Genomic DNA, 18,401 nt, shown 5'->3' with positions numbered 1-18,401 from the left:
TGGACACTTGGTACAGTCTTAAACTCTAATAGAATGCAAGTGCACTTAAATACTTCCTTAAAAAAATAAATGGTATAACAACTAAATTCACTTGTAAACCAATATGCTCAGTGCTGCAACCAGCTGAAGCAGCTCTTCTTTCAGAATGAGTTGTTCCAATATGACTTAACTTGGTTTCTTACAGACTTTGAAAATCAGAAATTTCTGCAGTGGCTTGGCTCAATCCTTTTAGTTTGAATTGAGTGCACACATAGCTTTTCAGAAGCTTGAATGGTCTCTTTTCCTTAAGAAAAAAAATCTGAAAAATCCTATTATGTCTCTTGAAACAAAAAACAGATTGAAGCATCAATCTTGCTGCAAATTTATACCTATCATAGAAGTACAGTGCTATTAGATAATTTCACAGGAACATTTGTTGCTCTAAGGTAACTTTATAACCTACGGAGGACGGTCCATTAAAAGGAGCAGTAGTTTGAACAAAAATAATATATTTTTCAAAAATTTAGACAATGCATTTCAGTAAGCTAACACACAGTAGAAATTAAATATTGCTCCCACACAAATAGTAATCTAAGATTCAAGTCACAAAAAAGCTTAAGGAAAAAAATGCAAATGCGAATGAAGAAAAAAGGCATTTCTACATGGTAGAAAAGGGAGAAGGAAGCAATATCGGATAGCTTCAGTTCAAATGAAAAGCAGAATAGTTTGATTCGAGTGCAGACTCAACTAATGGAAAAAAATTGAAGTTGGAACAGGATAAATACCTTCACCTTTCTGCTGTGTATTAACAAAATACTTACTCGCAGACCTCTTTCTACTCTGAGGATTAGCAAGTATTCCATACCATAGAGAACACTAACATTTGCATTTAAACCACATTGATCTAGAAGGTAAACACACTGTACAAACAAGTCCTTGGCATAGATCTGCGCTGCAGGGCTGGCTGACTCTGTTACAGTGGTAATGGCAACAAAGTGAGCTCCAAGAGAAGGAATTTGAGTGTCCCGTACTACCTCCTGCTCCAAAGAGCTGGAGCCATTTTCCCTCAGCTAGGAGGAGTCAGCTTGACTCAGCAGAAAAAGATGAGGTGGCAGAAAGAACCACTTCAAAATCGTATTTAAAAATGCCTGTTAAAGTATGAAGAGATAAACATCACAGAAAGCAATCTTACCAGTAAACGACATCCAGCGGTGCAAAATATTTCTTCATAATTAAGTCAGCAAAGTAAGCTTCTGTTTCTCTGCAGGCTGTGCCATTGCCAATCACAACAGTGCTACAGCTTTGCACAGGGTAAAAAAAGAAAAACTTATTCTTTATTATTCTTTTTTTTTTTTCTTAAACAGACATTTTTTGATACACAACTGTTCCTTAGCTGAATATTAATTTCTCCTCCTAAAAATGAAATGGATCAGAGTTTTATGGAGATCCATTCATATCACACAGCTTTAGTCACAGTCCTCCTTTGATTTAACATTATTCTAGATACATAGCATAAAAGCATGAAATAAGGCCTGAGCTACATGAAAAAAAAAAAAAAAAAAAAACTATTAAATGCAGTAAGAAAGAATAGTAAGTGGAAGCTTCCTTAGCTTACTTGTACTGTAAAAGATGCCTCTTTATCTTCTCAGCTTCCCGAAATCCTTGACCAGAATGCAAGTAAACGACATCAGTATGGAGTATCTGACCTAGAACAATAAAAAGCAGAGTCGTTCAAAAAACAGCGATCCAAAAGCTATTTCCTATTTCCTGATGAACTACTAAAGTAATCTGATGATTCACAAATGAAGTTTTTCATAAGTCAAGTTCCTTTTCATTTTTATATCCTATTATAAAAATAATCATGGTGAGTGAAGGACAGAAATGATTTGGCTGCCGCAGCAAAACTGAGTTGACACTTTTCTAGGTCCCTGAAGACATATTCACATAACAAAAAATGAGCAGGTAGACACATTAAGCAAACAAAACAAATCATATTATCAAAGAGAAAAACAGTAATTCACTGAAATGGACTTATTGTTACAGCCTTGTGCATTTTATAGATCCATTAAAGAGATGAAAAATAGAGAGCCAGGTTTCGCTGTGCAATCCAAGAGCCACAACTCCAAAATGAAACGTTCATTTCTTGCCATAACCCTAACTATTGAGCTTGGGAACAATTCAGTATTAGCTGGTATTGACAACTCAAGGTACAATTAAGTTGGAGTTGTCACTGCAAACTAATAACTGTTTACTTTACCTTTATTAGTGTTTTAGCACACACAAATGACAATTTCCCTTCCTCCGTGCTGAGTGGACATATTCTCAGAGAACAGGCAAAGACAAAATACAAGGGATACAAGAATATCCCATGGATACAAGAAATATCTCATGGGTATATAGAAGATCTCCAGATCAGATGAAGGTGCAGTAGTAGGACTTTTTCCTACATCCGTCTAAAAATCAAACCTAGTAGTAGTTTTGCACATTAACACACATAAGACTAAAGAGACTGATTTAAAAAAAAAGTCCAGATGTCCAAGATACTACCGATGGAAAAAAGCTAAGTTATAGATAGTAAATATTTAATTTTTTTTTTGTTAATTAATACAAATAGTAAGTGTGCTCTTTACTGAGAGGCACAATTACTTGAACCTGTATTCAAAAGGGCAGAGAGGATTTTAACTTCTACTTCAGAAAACAATAAAATTCCAAAAGGGACACTGGATTTCATACACACAAAATTTAGCCTTAGGCTCAAAAAAGGGAATTTGCATGACAGCAAATCATTAGCAAATAAAACAATAATTCTAAAAATCTGATTACAAAACCTGCCTTTTTAAAAAAAAAAAAAAAAAAAAACGACCATCCCTTACAGTAATTGAAGACATTTAACTGTCCTTTCAGGACAAAAGACTATTCAGAATTGACACTTACTGGTTGGTGAAATAATAGCCAACTTGCAGCCATGTTTGTAGCCAGGATCTACTCCCATCAAAGTACGACCCCTGACAGGGCTGGTCAGAAGCAACTGCCGAAGATTTCTTCCAAACATCATCACAGACTCTTTCTCTGCATCAGATGTTAACTTTGATCTTAGAAGGATGAAAGCAGAAAACATTTTTCCTCCACTTAGCTTTCAAATACACTTTTGAATTGTTCCAAAGTTGTAAGCTTTTCCCAATAGGTCTTCATTACCTTCAAATAAACATTGCACTTTCAATGAAGTTTTTGACATTTTTTTTAAAAGGAACAGTTATATGACCATCTCATTCTGATTCTAAGAACGTAAATGGATATTACAAGTATAGTAAAAATACCTCTAAGTCTCATAAAAGTGTGCACACATACCAGCTTTAATAGAAACATACACTCATTATTAGTTTTAGTGAAGAGCAGTTTCCTACCAAAGCTTTTATCTACTTGCAAAAAAAAAAAAAAAAAATGGGTCTGAAAAAAGGCATGGGTCGAATTCATCGTAATTTCCCCATTCCAGAGAAATATCAGAGGTTAGGAGAAGAGGGATCATCACTTAAGACAGAAATGGACAAGAAAGAAACAAGAAGGCACTACCCAATTGAATAAGTCATACAGTATGAGCAAAAGACATCTAGTCTGGTCTATGAATTCTATTATTTAACCAGTATAACTGAAGTGCATTGATTTGCTCTGTGAGGGTGTTCTGCTTGCTCAGTAAAACACAAATCAGAGGTCACAGCTCATTATATTCCCTATCTTTCTCTCTTTCCATGTTTTTCAAGAGAAGGACTGGAAGTGAGACAGTGCACCAAGGATCAACTTGAGTGGCTTTAACACTGTGCAGGAAGCCCTCTCATTTCTGCGAGAGGATCAGAGTTTTAAGTGAAGGTGTACAAGATGCACGATGTCTTATTTGTCTCTCCAGTGATGAAATGACTGGAAAGGACAAGTATTTTTGCCATTGGATAACTTCTTACATAAGAACGCAAAGGGACAGAAGCGTGTATGGGATAACGCATATTCTTCATTACCTGTTCTGTTTTGGTTTTAAACCCAGATATTGATTTTCATTTCCAACTGCACTTCATGGTCAATAACTAGGACATTTAGGCAAGCAGAAGCAGTCATAATTCTAACTCTATTCTTACCACTCCCTTTTTTTTTTTTTTTTTTTTTTTTTAAACCCACCACTGAAAGGAGTGATTATATTCAGATGTGGGAAGACTAAAGAGTCTGACTTGAGCGTGTCAAAGATTCAGTCATATACCCAACTTAGCTCCATCTCATTTCACAGTGGAAAAGCCGGATCTGGTAAGTCCTCATCATGTCTCATTTGTGAAGCGGATTAGAGACCCTCCTGCCAATCTGTGGTAAACGGTCCGTGTCTCTGACCTCTGAGTCATTCCCGGCTTGGGCTACGCAGCTGTGGGTGCAGACAGACAGGCTGTTGTCATCAGCGGGTGTCTGCGAGTCTGACAGCACTTTACATGCAGCTGGTTCCACAGCCTCCCTCACAGCCAGGCCACTGTGCCCAGTCTGAAGGTCAGAGCAGCCAGGAGAATTAAAAATGATTTTAAAGAAACAAGCAAACAGAGGAATGACTGAAAAAACACAACAGGCTTCAGGACATATGGAAAAGTCTCAGAAACTTAACCACTTAACCCCTCTGTCCCACATACCACCCCCGCCCAGGTGTGCTAAATTTGTTTCATAACTTGTTAATGCTCAGCTGTTCTCTTCCATGAATTACTGATAGAGAATTTTCTAAGGAATGTGCAAAAGAATAAGAATTTCCTTCACCACCTCCACTCCCTCCCCAAGCACACTGTTTCTGTATGGATTATACTAAGTTAACACAGATGTTACTCAGAGCTAGAAGGTGAGGGGTAAACACGCATTCAAAGACTCCCTAGAAATTCAAATGTCCTCTCAACACCAAAGAACTGATGCCCTGGACATCACCGCCACTAAAACCAAGAATATGTGAATGGCTGTGCTAGTTTGGACAACAACTCTTCACTCTACCTCAGTATCTTGTCTCCAACCGTGGCTATAAGCTATGGCTAAAAGCCTCTCTACAGGAAACAAGAATAGCAGAAATAACAGCCCTAATATACCTGTCCCATGAACTTATTCTAGCCTCCAACTATTTCCAGCTCAGAATGTTTTCTAAGCTTGACATGGTTCATCTCTCAAAAGTTCACAACCAATCTCCTGTTCAACTTGTAAGCAGTACTTTACAGTTATCTCCACTGAATTTCAGTTGCTATTTCATTGCCTGGTCATCCAGTTGTACAGCATCCTTCAGTAATGCATCATAGCGTGCCACATTCTTGAAGAGTTAAATAAAACTAATCCAAATCCCAAAGCACCTTCTTCCACAGGGAGCCCAGAGATATGGGCTGGAGGTGGTTGGTTCAACCAGTGTGTGTGGAAATGAACTTTTTAAGTGGACTATAACTGAGAATGGTTGAATGCTCTTGGACTGAAAACTCTGCATGCAGAGACAGAGCCCAAATTCTACCTTTCATCTGTCCCTGAAATATGGGCTCCCCATGGCCACAAGGCCAAGTCTTCCCACACAGCAATTTCACATCAGTCCACCTGTGAAGGGGGTCTTGTGCAAGAATTAAATTTGCCCCTAAACACATGCTATTAGTTACGTGCACCTTATGGAAGTCATGTTTGGAATTGGCATGGATATACAGAAGCTTTTATAGTAACAGGAAATGTTACAGAAAGTGCCAGCTGCGTGGGGGGAACATAACGAATCTCCTTGCTATTACATAATATCCTGTCTTTTTAATTTCAAATATAGACCTCTCTTTCCTCTCTAACTGCCTCTCACTCAACACTTGAAACAATAACATGATCTACCGTCCCAGGCACCGGCCCTTAATTCTAAGTTTTGGATGGTCATTTGATACTTGAACAAATATCAAGCTACCTTGGACAATGTAATATCCTTTTTCTTTTTTTCAGTGCATCACTGGCTTCATCCAAGTGGCAAGATGCCCAGCTTTGTGTTTTTCCAATTTATGACAGTTCATGTTAACATTACGGAGATATAAGGCAAAGGAGAATAGTGGTCCCCATCTTTAAACACAAGAACAATGATTTTTTTTTTTTTTTCAAAATAAAGTTCCACACTCCTCAGTTGCTATGTTATGAAGAGTACTGACAAAGTCACAATTTCAGGCCCTTCTCTTAAAAGCCCAAAAGGCACCCATGCATCAGATCATCAACAGCTGTATTGCAACAGAAGCAAACAACCCAATGACTATTAGATTCTATGAGCACTGTTAGAAGATTCCCATTTCAAACTGAAATTTAGAACTCCTCACTTCCATGTACAATCTGAGATGCAATCCTTTCCATGGAAAAATGTCTGCAAACTAGCTTCAGGTGTGAAATAAGATATACAGAGAAATGTTTGCGTCTCTGCAGACAGAGAAGAAAGTATTCCCTTGGAGAAAGCATGGAAAATTAGGGAAGGATTATCCATTAAAAAAAATACGTCCATGTCACTTCGCTTGTATCAAATCCTGATGGAATTATTCCATGCAGTACTGCAACAAAATAAAATGTATTCCAAAGTGCCAAAAGCAATACTGGACATTATTATACCAGATATGAGAAATAATGGTGTCCCGCAGAGAATGGAAGAAAGGAAATTAAACAATAAATAAGGTAACTGTCTTGCTGGCAAGTTTTATCCTTTTGATCATCAGAATTTTCAATGCACTCTTGGAAACTTTCTGCTCCAGCATTTAATAATTAAAAAAGGGCAGGGGGTGGAAATACTTAGGTTAAAAGGAGATATTAAGTACTTTAGCAGTCCTTTGCTGATACTCCTAAGAAACAGCTTCTGCTGGGAGAGAATAAGGAATAAAAGAAGGATAAGGGTTAAGTGCTCTAGGGCCAAGAATACAACTGGCAGGTGTTTTACATTCCTCTCTATAGGAGATCTGTTTCAGGGCTCATCTCACATCACTTCATTCCTGGGCTTTTCCTAACTAGATACTGCCCATCGTGCCAAGTTATCACAAAGACTAAAACACAAGCAGATATGGATTCCTCGGAACAGGCAGCAAGCTTTGTTTTCATTTCATTTGAGCTTTGTATTCTTTTCATTTGTGAGCTACATCCAGGAAGGAAGGGAAGGAAGGGAAGAACTTCAAAACAAAAAGAAACTCAGAAAAATCTGCAATAATTGACCACTGCAGTAACCCCTTAGTGTAATGAAAATATACACTCCAAATTCAAATTTTTAAAATTTGAATTCAAAGAAGAAAAAGGTGTTGACCAAAACAGACCTGTGGTAGGAAGGATGAGGCCAAAACACAAGAGAAGCAGCTTGAAGAGCCCATATATCTCCCCTATTCTCAATGAAGCCAAACACCACTAAAAAGGCAGATCATCTGCCTAAAAGAGCCTGATTCCCAGAAGCCTGTGAATAACAACTGTCACACATTTGACAGAAGGCAGCGCTTGGACTCACTGTCATGAGATATTCGGCATTTTGGCCAAACAGTAGTCATGTCACTTCCCCTAGGTAGCCACATGCACTAAGGTCACAAGGAAGAATGATCTCAACACTTTGAAAACCCCCAAAACTCATGACAGCTAAAACCAGCCTCACCATGAGGGTGACCAGTCAAGGCAGTCAAAGCAACCACTCCTGTAAAGTACTGCACAAACACACCGTATTTTAGCGAAACAACCCAAAGGCCATTGGAAGTATCTACTGTTGAAAGTTTTAACTGCCACTTCCTTTGGATGGGGAAAGGCCCCAGCCAAGCATGCTCGTGAGAGCAAGTGCCAGGAGCAGGGACCAGGATTTTAGCCTGAAGCTAAAATGTTGATGTTTTGGGAGCTTCTCTGGTGCTTGTAACACAAGAACCCCATTGGTAGGCAGCTTCACAAGGCTCTTGACAGATGTTCTGGGGGAAAGAAAAGGCCTCTTCTTCACTAAGGAGAAACAAAGCTAGTTTTATTTTAGGTACCAAGATTAATTCAGAGGTGCAGAAAAAAAGTGACAAAACAGACAAGGAAGTGGTAGCAGGACCATGCTGGCCACTCTCTCAGAGGAAGATCTTGCTACTTTGGTCTTCCCAGCTTCCTGTCTTACGGAATATGGGAAGTGCTGCCATACTTCAGCACAGCCACAAGGCAGTTTGTTGGGGTTAATTTTATAGCGCTGCATTTTGACATTTAACGAAAGCCTCATCCCTACGTCCCTGAAGAGAAAATACGCTCCCTCAGAGTATATAAAGGAATCGTTCTTACGCAGTAATTTATCACAAGAAATGTACTAACAGTATTATTTCCATTTTAGAGAAGATATATCTTCAGCATATGGTTTTAAGTGTTTCAGTTAAAGCCATATAATAAACCAAGAACATTCCCAAGATCGTTGTCTGCATAGCTGAACAAGGAGAAATCCCGATCTTGTGAAAATATAAAGAAATCTGACTAATGCAGATGAAGCCTTGCCAATATAAACAATAAATGGTATATTTTTTTTCTCTCCTCACAAGGAGACTAGCCAAGAAGGAAACTTCATATGCAAATTAAGTCTGACACCATACCTCATAAGAGAAATAATGCTTCTAGAAAGTAGATTTTTTGCTAAATTTGGTAAACATATGCTCCTTTAAGAAATTAACTCCTCTACTTCACCATGCAAATGCACTATTTAACATTACTTTGACACTGAGGTTTTTATTTTTTTTACGTTTTGAAAAAACAATATTAAGCATCTTATATGTAACACTTCATCTAGTGACACTGTTACTACATTATCCGTAGAAATAAGATTACTGAATTCTCTAGAGAAGTTTCAGTATCTATGGAATAGCATCAGACTAACATTATGGCTATTATATTTATCATGAAATGGAAATGACAAATACAAGAGACACTTCCAGCCCCTGCAGTTGCTCTGTCAGTTCCTTGTAGACAGACAGGTAGAAATGAAGCCAGAACATAGTGCCACTGACACTGTTCTTGCAGTGACATGAGCAGATCCTGGGAAAACTCAGTGGCATAATGGTAAATGCTAATATGAGGATAATGATGCAACTGTAATGTAACTCTAAATTGCACTTCGTTAGATAGATGTACTGTCAATACCACAAGAACTCATAAGTATCTCTTCTTCAGTAGCCAGAGATCAGGTATTTGTCCCTGGCAAGTAATGCAAAAAAAGGAGAATATGGAGTGTGAAAGGGTGGAGATGGAAGAGTCAGTAAAAAGAGCATATTCTAAAAGTATCAAACATGCTTATTATTCTGTGACTTCATAGAAACAATTTATCTCAGTCCAAACTGGACAGGGACACATAAGAAATCAATAGCACCAAGATTACACAGTTCACTTCTTGGGAAAACACACATTGTCAAAAATGTACTATTTTCAAATATAATAGAAATTCTAACAAAAGACAGAGAGAAATTAGGAAAACAACATGAAAATAAACATTAATTCTGCACTTACCTGAATTCTCTACAGAGGAGAGGATATATAAGGCGCTTATATGCATCCTCTACTGAATTCTGTAGTATCCTCATTAACTCTGGTTTTGCAAATTGTTTTGGTCTCCATCTGTATTCCAGTAAAGAAACATACATTTTAAGCACACATGCAAAAAACTCAGATAAAAAGAGATTTTTCCCAAAAAGTCTTCTACATTGCCCTATAAAGGGCAGATTTACCATGGCTTTTACATAATGAAGTCATAGGTTCAATCATGAACAGAATCACACATTAATGTGGTCCTTGTTTTACTAGAGCTCAAATAATGTTTTATGTTTTACAGAAAATTCAAGGAACATAAATTAAATCTTACTCTTCACTTAGTTCTCTAAGTGCAAAACTAACCACAACTGAAAGAAGTTGGTTCCATATTACCATGACATTTGTCTTGATTGCTACTCCTCGACACCTAAAAAATGACCAAACATCCTCTACCAACCTCACTAAAGTCCACACAGAAATTCAAGTGCTAAAATAGTGACAAATAATGAATGCAATCCAAATAGAGCCTCTATTCAATTTGACAATAAAACCTATCAATTTTGCGGCAGTACCTGTTCAAAAAAAGTCAGTTTGCAAATTTTTTTTTTTCTTTTACTTTTAATAGATATATTTAAAACATAAACAATATCCATATATTCCAATTATTATTATTCAAATAATAAACAAAAAGGCAAAATGGAATCAAAAAATACCAAATAAACCTAGCATATTTTAAGCCAAAGGCTTTTGAGCATTCCCTTCTTTAAGGATAATGTGCAGAGTGGTCAGGGCCACAATGACAGTTAGTTAAATTTTGTTCTCTGTTTCAAAATTCCCCAGAATGTAGATCCCAGGCACCCCATTACCCTTTATCTTTTTCAATGGTACCATGGGATGGGGGAAAAAAAAAATATATACAGAAAAAAAACACACCTCTGAACTTTTTTTTTTTTTTTTTTTTTTTTTTAAATCTGGGTAATTTCTGTAAGACTTTGTTAAAATGTGACATGATAGAATTCTGGCCATCTAAAAGCATGCCCAGATGCAGGCCCAAGCAAAAACAGGTCTGAATTTCACTCTTGGCTTGTTTACTTGTACGCAGCTCAGAAATAACGCGAACTCTAAACTGTTCCTGAAAGCCAGACTGAACCCTAAACTGAAAGCTGTCCACACAGCTTTCATTTTTTAAAGGGATCTACAATTTCCAATAACACCCTTTGCTTCTATAAATGTCTGCATATATAATAGTTGAGAAGGGTGTGATCAGGTCAACACTGCATTTAATGCACGCAGACACGGGAGCAGAGTCAAGCCTACCATTTAGTTTTACAACTTCCAGAGCTCCGAGCCACATGACCTCATCGCTTCGCTAAGAGCCTTTGCTAATAGCTCTATGATACCTGTTAGTGACTGGAGCCTTTTTCCATCCGTATGGAGACCGCCAGAAACTATAATTCCCCTTATTGTCCCACAATCCTGTAAACATGACATTTTCACAGGTGTGAAGTTTAACTCAATTCCCCCAGGAAGTATCCTCAGCATATACAGGAATTAATTTGGAAAGCAGTTCCCCTCTCTCTTCCACCCATTAAAGCTAGGTAGTAAAGCTTTTCTCAGCACATAGGTTATCACGCCAGATATTTTTATTACCTGCCTATATATCATTAGAAGTGACTCCAGCAAAATCCTGTTATAAATCCCTAAGGTACTACAAAACCAGTTCTAGGCATATCACTAAGACTACCCAAATAGTAAAGTTAATTCAGAGAAAAAACTGTATTTTTCTTGATTCCAGTACTTTGTGAAGAAAGAGAAAAATCCATATTGTTGTTAAAAGCAAAGCACAAGCATGTCTGTACACCTTCAAATATCATCTAAACCGAGTTAAACCTCTCCCTAAGAGAGGTGATTATTTAACAAAAACCATCTTCTAAAATGCTTTAAATGTATCTCCATTTAGAAAAGCTTCATATAAACAGTATTACCTTACTATATGCTAATCAGCCCTCTATGAACACATGCTCAGAACACGGACCATGTTAAACCTAAGTGGCTTTGACTACTAATACATGTCAAAGGGTGTGTTATATTATACGTCATGAACAGATTTTAGGCAGTCCAGATATTAAGAACAACTACTGTTAATTAATGACTGTTCCAGGAAGAGTACAGCCAGTCATCTAGACCTGAATTACCTAAAGAAGAGGTTTAATTTGTTTTCCTCCAAGCCATTATATGAAAGTCATACCAAATTGCTAGCCATGCATTAAACATTCCTTTAAAGCCTTATAACACTTCACACAAGATCTGAAAATTGTGTCCAGAACATGCCGTGAAGTCATTTTTTTTTTAAGATGTTATCCTGCTTTGGAAAATTCGCCCCTCTTGTCTTTTGTCTGAAAACCAGCAAAGCAGTAGCTCTTCTGGCTCCTTCTCACTGTTCCAGAGCAGTCCTAGTGCTAACAGAGTTTTGTATCCTGTCAAACCACAGGGATGCCATTTTCTGTAAAAAATGCATTTTACCTCTATCTGTAGCATCAAGTTGAAGGATATCCACTCCACATGAGTTTTGAGCACAAATCATGAATTTCAAGAAAATTTAAATGCCATTACAGGCATTAAAATACATACTGGACTTGCAAGGAAATCACAAGTCCGCTTAGAGGGCAGCTACACGGAGTTCAACAGGGTAACGAAGAATTCTAGGCTTCAAATCCACTTTCCATTCAGCAGCATTTAGCGCTAAGAACAGCCCTTGGGAGGACATTTAAAGGCAGTATATCCGTTACTGGTTCAATAGGCAGTAGGTGACACCGGCTTGTGGCTAAGAGACTGGCCAAACTCTCCAGCTAGGTGATACTTCTGGTTCTGCAGCTGACTTCGTGTGTGACCTTGAGCAAATTGGTTAATACCTTCCTCGAGTTTCAAACTCCTTGTCCCAAGGAAATATTATTGACCTTCTGTTCTACCCAGTAAGTCCCCACAATAAAAATAATCCTTGGCAGTGATTTCCAAGCTTTTAAAGGAGAGTATGCATTCAGTAGGAAATATCCATCAATTTGATAACTCTGTTCATAGCCATTTAACAAGAAAGATCAAAATTTGCCATAGCAGTTAATCCATGAAGATGTACTAAAATGATTCCTTCCAAAATTTTTGATGGAGGAAAAGTTGCTCCTAAATATTAAAGCTTATGATAATATATAGCCTCATGAATGTTAAATATTAATAAACAGTTCCATTTCCAAGGTCCATATTCTTTTTATCTCAGGATGACTCATAAAATTGTAATCAACCAAAAATATCTCCATTTACATCCCACTTTCATTTGTGTGGCACTGGCAAGCTGTTCCAATAGCTGTGGCTCATAGTGCTTCCAACTTCTGTCACGGATAAAGCAAAAGCAAGACTAAAGGATATTTCTTGACTACAAAATATACATGCCAGGGCGAGGAAAAAGATTTCTATCACACACACTAAAACTTAAACGAGACTTAAAGCGCTTTTATGAAGCCTGCTACTTCCCTGAGAAGTGATTTACTGCTACGTTCAGATCGCACTTATTTGGACGAGAAATAGTTTAATTCTTTCAGGGTTTCCATACTGAAAGGAGATCTATTGATTTTCTATAGACGAGAGGTACATTTTTTACTATATTCCTTTCTTGGAATTGGTAAAGAAGGAAAAAAAAAAATCACACTATCTAACTTAAATATTACAGAAATACATTTTCCCGACTTCTTCCCTTCCTGGGTTAATTGAATTTTAAGGGAAATGTAAGTATTTTAAAGACATTCTCATAGGAATACCAAATATCTCAAATTATTAGAAAAGAGAAAACTACCTTTTACACGCGCAAGCAAAATACATGAAGTTTGTATAACAATATTCTTAAAGGGGGCCAAAACTCATTTTCCAATAACAGGACTAATATACTGAACAAAATACTGAACTAAACAACCTTAACTTAAACCTAATGTTTTCCAACAGAATCTTGAAGAGTTTTGCATCACTTAAGAAGACTTAGTACAAGCCTAAAAAAGTGACTTGCAGAGCAAATCGGTGAGAAATAAAAGAACCATCCAGTATTTGCAGTCCAGTTTTCTGACATAATCAGAGATCACAATGCACAAATTCAGCTCATATAAAGATGGCAGACATGAGCCGAAGACATATTTACAACAAAAGAAAAAAGGAAAAAAAAGGTTTTATGTGCAAAATGTAAAACAAACAAAAAAGTAAATGAATGCCATCATGTTTAGAAGTTATTTAATTAAGAGATCTAAACTAATATGTTTTGGATTTTAGTTTCTTTTTTTTTTTTTAATTTTATTAGAAGTGACAATGTTTTTTTTCAATTTTATGTCATGTTATGAAGAGTGTCACCTTTAAATATTAATCAGACATACTAAAGTATTTTTAGAATGGAGAGATATATTCAATTTTGCAAATCCTTCCTGTTAGCGTCCACTGCATGCAATGCATATTGTAATTTCAAAATATATCCACATTTTATCAAGCCTTTGCATATTTTTAAAAGTTCATTTGAATAAAAAACAGTGCCAGCATTCCCAACACATGGCCAAAAGCATCTTCTTTCAGTATAATGCTGCAGCAGGTGGAAATAAAGAATTCAATTAGTGATTGGCTAATTCTTATCTAATCTAATAAATATTTGTTCGAAGTATTCTCTTAATGTAAAAAGACATGTGAGGTATGTTTCAGTATGTGGCTGTTCGTGCTGCGCAGGGGGGAAGGGTGGAAGGACACGGGGAAAAGGATTTCTGCAAGAATATTCATCTATGCAGACCTTTCATTGACACACCACCAATGGAATTCATTCTTCACCCCGTCAGGAATGTTGACCTTCACTGTCAGGATCTTCAGATTTTCCCCTCGGTTAATGGCCAGAATCTGAGTGCAAACATAAATGGCAGAGACAGATGACACACAAAATATCCAAAAGATAAACTTATCAACATTTGTGTACGCGCTTGCTTGACATTCTGGAGCAAATCACAATGGTGGTACAGTAAATCAGCTCACAAAGTACTAGCATACACAGATAACATCCACAATTTAAACACAGATTAAATCATGCTGCACCAGAATATGGCATACATTTTCCCTGCAGTCTGCAATCCCAAGACCCAGTTTATCTTACATACAAGTCTGCATGAATTTAGTTGCCAAAATAACCTTATTTAATAACCCAAGTTAAAATACAAGAAATTAATGGAAAAGTGATTCCAATCATAACTAGAAATCACGTAGTGAGAAAGTTTTTTCTATGCTTGAGGCTTCGTTTTGCTTCCCAAGAGCAAATCCAAATTTAAAATTAATTATGAATCAGAACATGGGACACTATGGTAATCAGCTTAATTTGTAAGAGGATGAGTTCTTGATTTAAACGTAGCTGATAAACAGTTGAAAATATTGTATATACATATTTAAATTAATATTAATACTCCAGCCTTAAAATGCATGCACATATTTCTGGCACAGTCCTGTGGGTATAAATGCATATTCATGAGTTGAATACAAATCTGTTTGCACAAGTGTTATCTGTATAAAAAGTTCTATTTTAAACGGACATTTGTAACTATACATTGAAAACCAGGACCATGGTATAAACGGCAGATACTGAGAGTTCCCTATTAAATAATCCCACTATGAAGACAATGAACGTTCACCTGAGGCAGACCTGTATGTACTAAAAAAAATGGCTAATAAAGACACTAAGGGTTTTAAGAAAATAAAACATGTTAGAAACAGCTACAAATAAAATACAGCTTTTTAGATAGCATTTTTCTTTCCACAATTCTTTAAAGTGCAGAAACCATTAGAAAAATGCTAAAAGTTGATATTCCTGTATTACTACACATGTTGCTGTATGTAACAGGCCCTAAGCACTGTCACAACAGAGCATTCTGTGTCAATCATGAACTTTAATTCAATCACTAGCTAACTCAGACATGTCACATATGTTAAATACAATGGTTTAAAATGACTCCAGGACATCGTACCAATTTATATTCCTCAGCTTTACTGCTCTTGTGACATACCAGGCCTGACATATCATTGAACAACAAAGCTAATAATAAAAATTGCATGTGAAATATTATAGCATCAGGTACCTTCATTGCCAAAGCAAATGTTTTCATGTAGAGATTAGAAAGACATATTTTAACAAATCAAATGCTCCCATGTTTATTCTGATTTTATTAAAAAAAGAGCTAAATGTCAAACTAAAACGAAATCAAAATGATGCTCAGGAAAAAGAACGTATCTGATAGAATTATGTTGTCATCATTCACTACACTGTTAGTGGGGTCAATATTTGCATCACATTTTGTTTACAGGCAATGAATCTGCAGAATGTTGCATGCAGACAACCTTAGAACAGCTGTACTGCACCAGCAAATATTGTTAACACTTTTATTCTTAAACAGCCTCTCTATCCTGTTCTGAATTACTTGAATTGGTAAGAACTACAACCTAGGAAATACGCCACTAAAAAAATAAAAATAATAAAAATAAATTTAAAAAAAGCTAGTTCATTTCTCCTGAAGGCAGGCACTTTTTATTTAAGTAACATTGAAATGGACACAACGTAATCTCTTGGGTTCCCAGAAAGACTCTTCTTGAGCAACCCTGAAACAGATCCAGCTGAGGGCTAGCGAAAAAACAGTTGTTTAAAAAGAAAGCAAGAACAATAATTTGACCTATTTCACTTATGAAATCTTAATTTCACTTATCAAAAAAATTCATATTATACCACATATCTTTAGGTTCCAGATTTGCTGAAAATCATTGAATAAGTTTTTCCATATTTTGCCACTTCAATTTCTTTGGTATTTTTAATCAGACTGAAAAGAGAGCATTTGCCTCGAACAATACAGGTTATGAATACATCCTTTTCTTGCTACCAAGCCCATCTTCTCCAAATAGAGGAATGCCACTTTGTGGAGCACACAAACGCTCTGCTGTTTATTACTGTTAGTCAGAAATTCCAATACACCGGCAAAAGGCCTTTTTCCTCCCCTTAGTTATAGCATATCTAAATGTAAATGGCACCTTTTATTAAGGCTGAACAACAGCCCATGAAATGGCAGCTTCCTGGCACACCATTATACTTAGTGTAATATATACTGCAAGCACACTCATGGTTAAAAATATCTGGTCATAAAGATACTGTTTATTGTCTTGCATATAACAAATAAGTTTACTCCTATTGCCTTTAGTTACATATAAATGTGCAGCAGAATTGAAGTTGTATACAGACTTGTATCTTGTAAAAAGTCCTTGGCATAGCATGCAGAACTATCTTCTCTACACTACACACTAATAGTAAACATAATATAAACAATTTTTATCTATTAATAAAAAAGTACATGCGAAGCTTAATGAGCTCAGTAAATCTGTGACTTGAAAATCGGTGGTATAATATCAAAGTTGTATTTTTTGATAAATGGAATAAGATTTGATAAAGGCTCTCAGTGACCATTTTCAGTGTGGCATTTTATCTGTAAAAATACATACAGTCCTTCCTGTGGAAGTTTGCAGAGAGGTGATTTTAAGATGCTTTCCACTCTCCCATCCAGCTAAATATATGAAGAAGGCTCATCTATGAGCTGTCACCAAAGGAGTAGAAAACACCTTTAAAACAATCAGTTTTACAGACTGCACCCAAGCACGTATTTTGCATATAGTCCTGAAGGGTTAGAGATTTTTGAAAACTCCTCCTCAAATTCATGACTTCTCTAGGAATCCTGTCCCAAAGCAGGATCAATTCTTAACTTCTTAAACACTTTCCTCACAGCATCTCCAAACACACATACTTATGAGGCTTTTTGAATAAAGTGTTTTCACCTAAGACATTGAAGAAAAGTCTTAAGGTATTAAAAAGTAAGACTGTAATCCCAGAAAAGAAAAGTGACAAACTGATCCTAGCAGGGTAGCAGTGTAATATTAGAATCTACATTTAAGAAAGAAACAGCAAATAAAACACATTTTGCTTTCCTTATTTCAGCATCAAAAGCAAAAATAAAAAAAAAAAGTTAATAAAAACAACAAAATGACAAAGGTATAACATTTTGAGAATATTAGGTACCTAAATGGCAAACTGTACATCAAAGACTATCACAAAACACATTTATTTCTTGGCTAACACAAAAGAGGTCCTGAAACTTCATCAAAGCACAACACTTGTGCTCCTTAGATTAGTAATTGAGAAGTGTTCAATATGGCAGAATAAGTAATAATAGTTACACACAGAAGATGAAGGACAACAAGTAAGAGTGCAGAAGACACCAAATGATAACAGGACTACTTGGTGAAAACATAGTATTTTGCTGAATATCAGGAAGAGGATAAGAAAGAGGCATTAAGTTTACCATCTAATAAAAAAAACAAACGCGCTGAAATAAACACAGATTTTGAGTTAATCTTAACATCAAATAGACCAAATGAGGACATGTCCTGGGTGAGAAGCAGCAGAGCCACAGGATCAGGATCTGGTTTCTAGCCCTTGCTCTCCCTGATCAAGCCTCCCCTGTGCAAAATGGAAGCAGAATTCTGCTTTAGACGGAACCATACTGTCACCGTCCCAGAAACTATTTGAACATCCAGTCTAATTCACTCACAACGCGCAGCTGTGGAGGCACCGGTCGCTCGCAGCGAGCCTGACGGCTTCATCCGTCACTGCTTTCCCTAGCCAGAGAGGTCTAGGCCTGCAGCTGGGGACAAACCCAAGATGTTTTACAGCAGCAGCATTGCTCAGCTGCTAAACATATCCCTGTTTGCACGAGCCAGTGCATGGGACATTCCTCAGAGCCTGTTCAGTTGGGTTGGTTCTGCAAGGAGGAGGGAGAGGGAAGCACATGTTTTATCACCCTATAGAAAACAAATCATACCAGTAAGGAAAT

General features: G+C 36.7%; 1 protein-coding gene across 1 annotated transcript in view; it reads right to left on the bottom strand.

Annotated features, from left to right (window-relative positions):
- Positions 1-18,401, bottom strand: part of SRBD1 (S1 RNA binding domain 1) — a 118,494-nt gene that overhangs the window by 86,705 nt on the left and 13,388 nt on the right. The window contains exons 11-15 of the mRNA XM_088524271.1: positions 14,285-14,388; positions 9,454-9,561; positions 2,914-3,071; positions 1,595-1,685; positions 1,172-1,279 (exon numbers count right to left, since the gene is read on the bottom strand). Of these exons, the coding sequence (XP_088380397.1) occupies positions 1,172-1,279; positions 1,595-1,685; positions 2,914-3,071; positions 9,454-9,561; positions 14,285-14,388 (569 nt within the window). The remainder of the gene's footprint in view (positions 1-1,171; positions 1,280-1,594; positions 1,686-2,913; positions 3,072-9,453; positions 9,562-14,284; positions 14,389-18,401) is intronic.

Source organism: Tinamus guttatus, unplaced genomic scaffold, assembly GCF_059628265.1.
Source record: "Tinamus guttatus ecotype Peru unplaced genomic scaffold, ASM5962826v1 Tinamus_guttatus_pri_ptg000208l, whole genome shotgun sequence".
In the NCBI taxonomy this organism is placed as follows: Eukaryota; Metazoa; Chordata; class Aves; order Tinamiformes; family Tinamidae; genus Tinamus; species Tinamus guttatus.
This window is presented reverse-complemented; position numbering and strand designations above follow the sequence as displayed.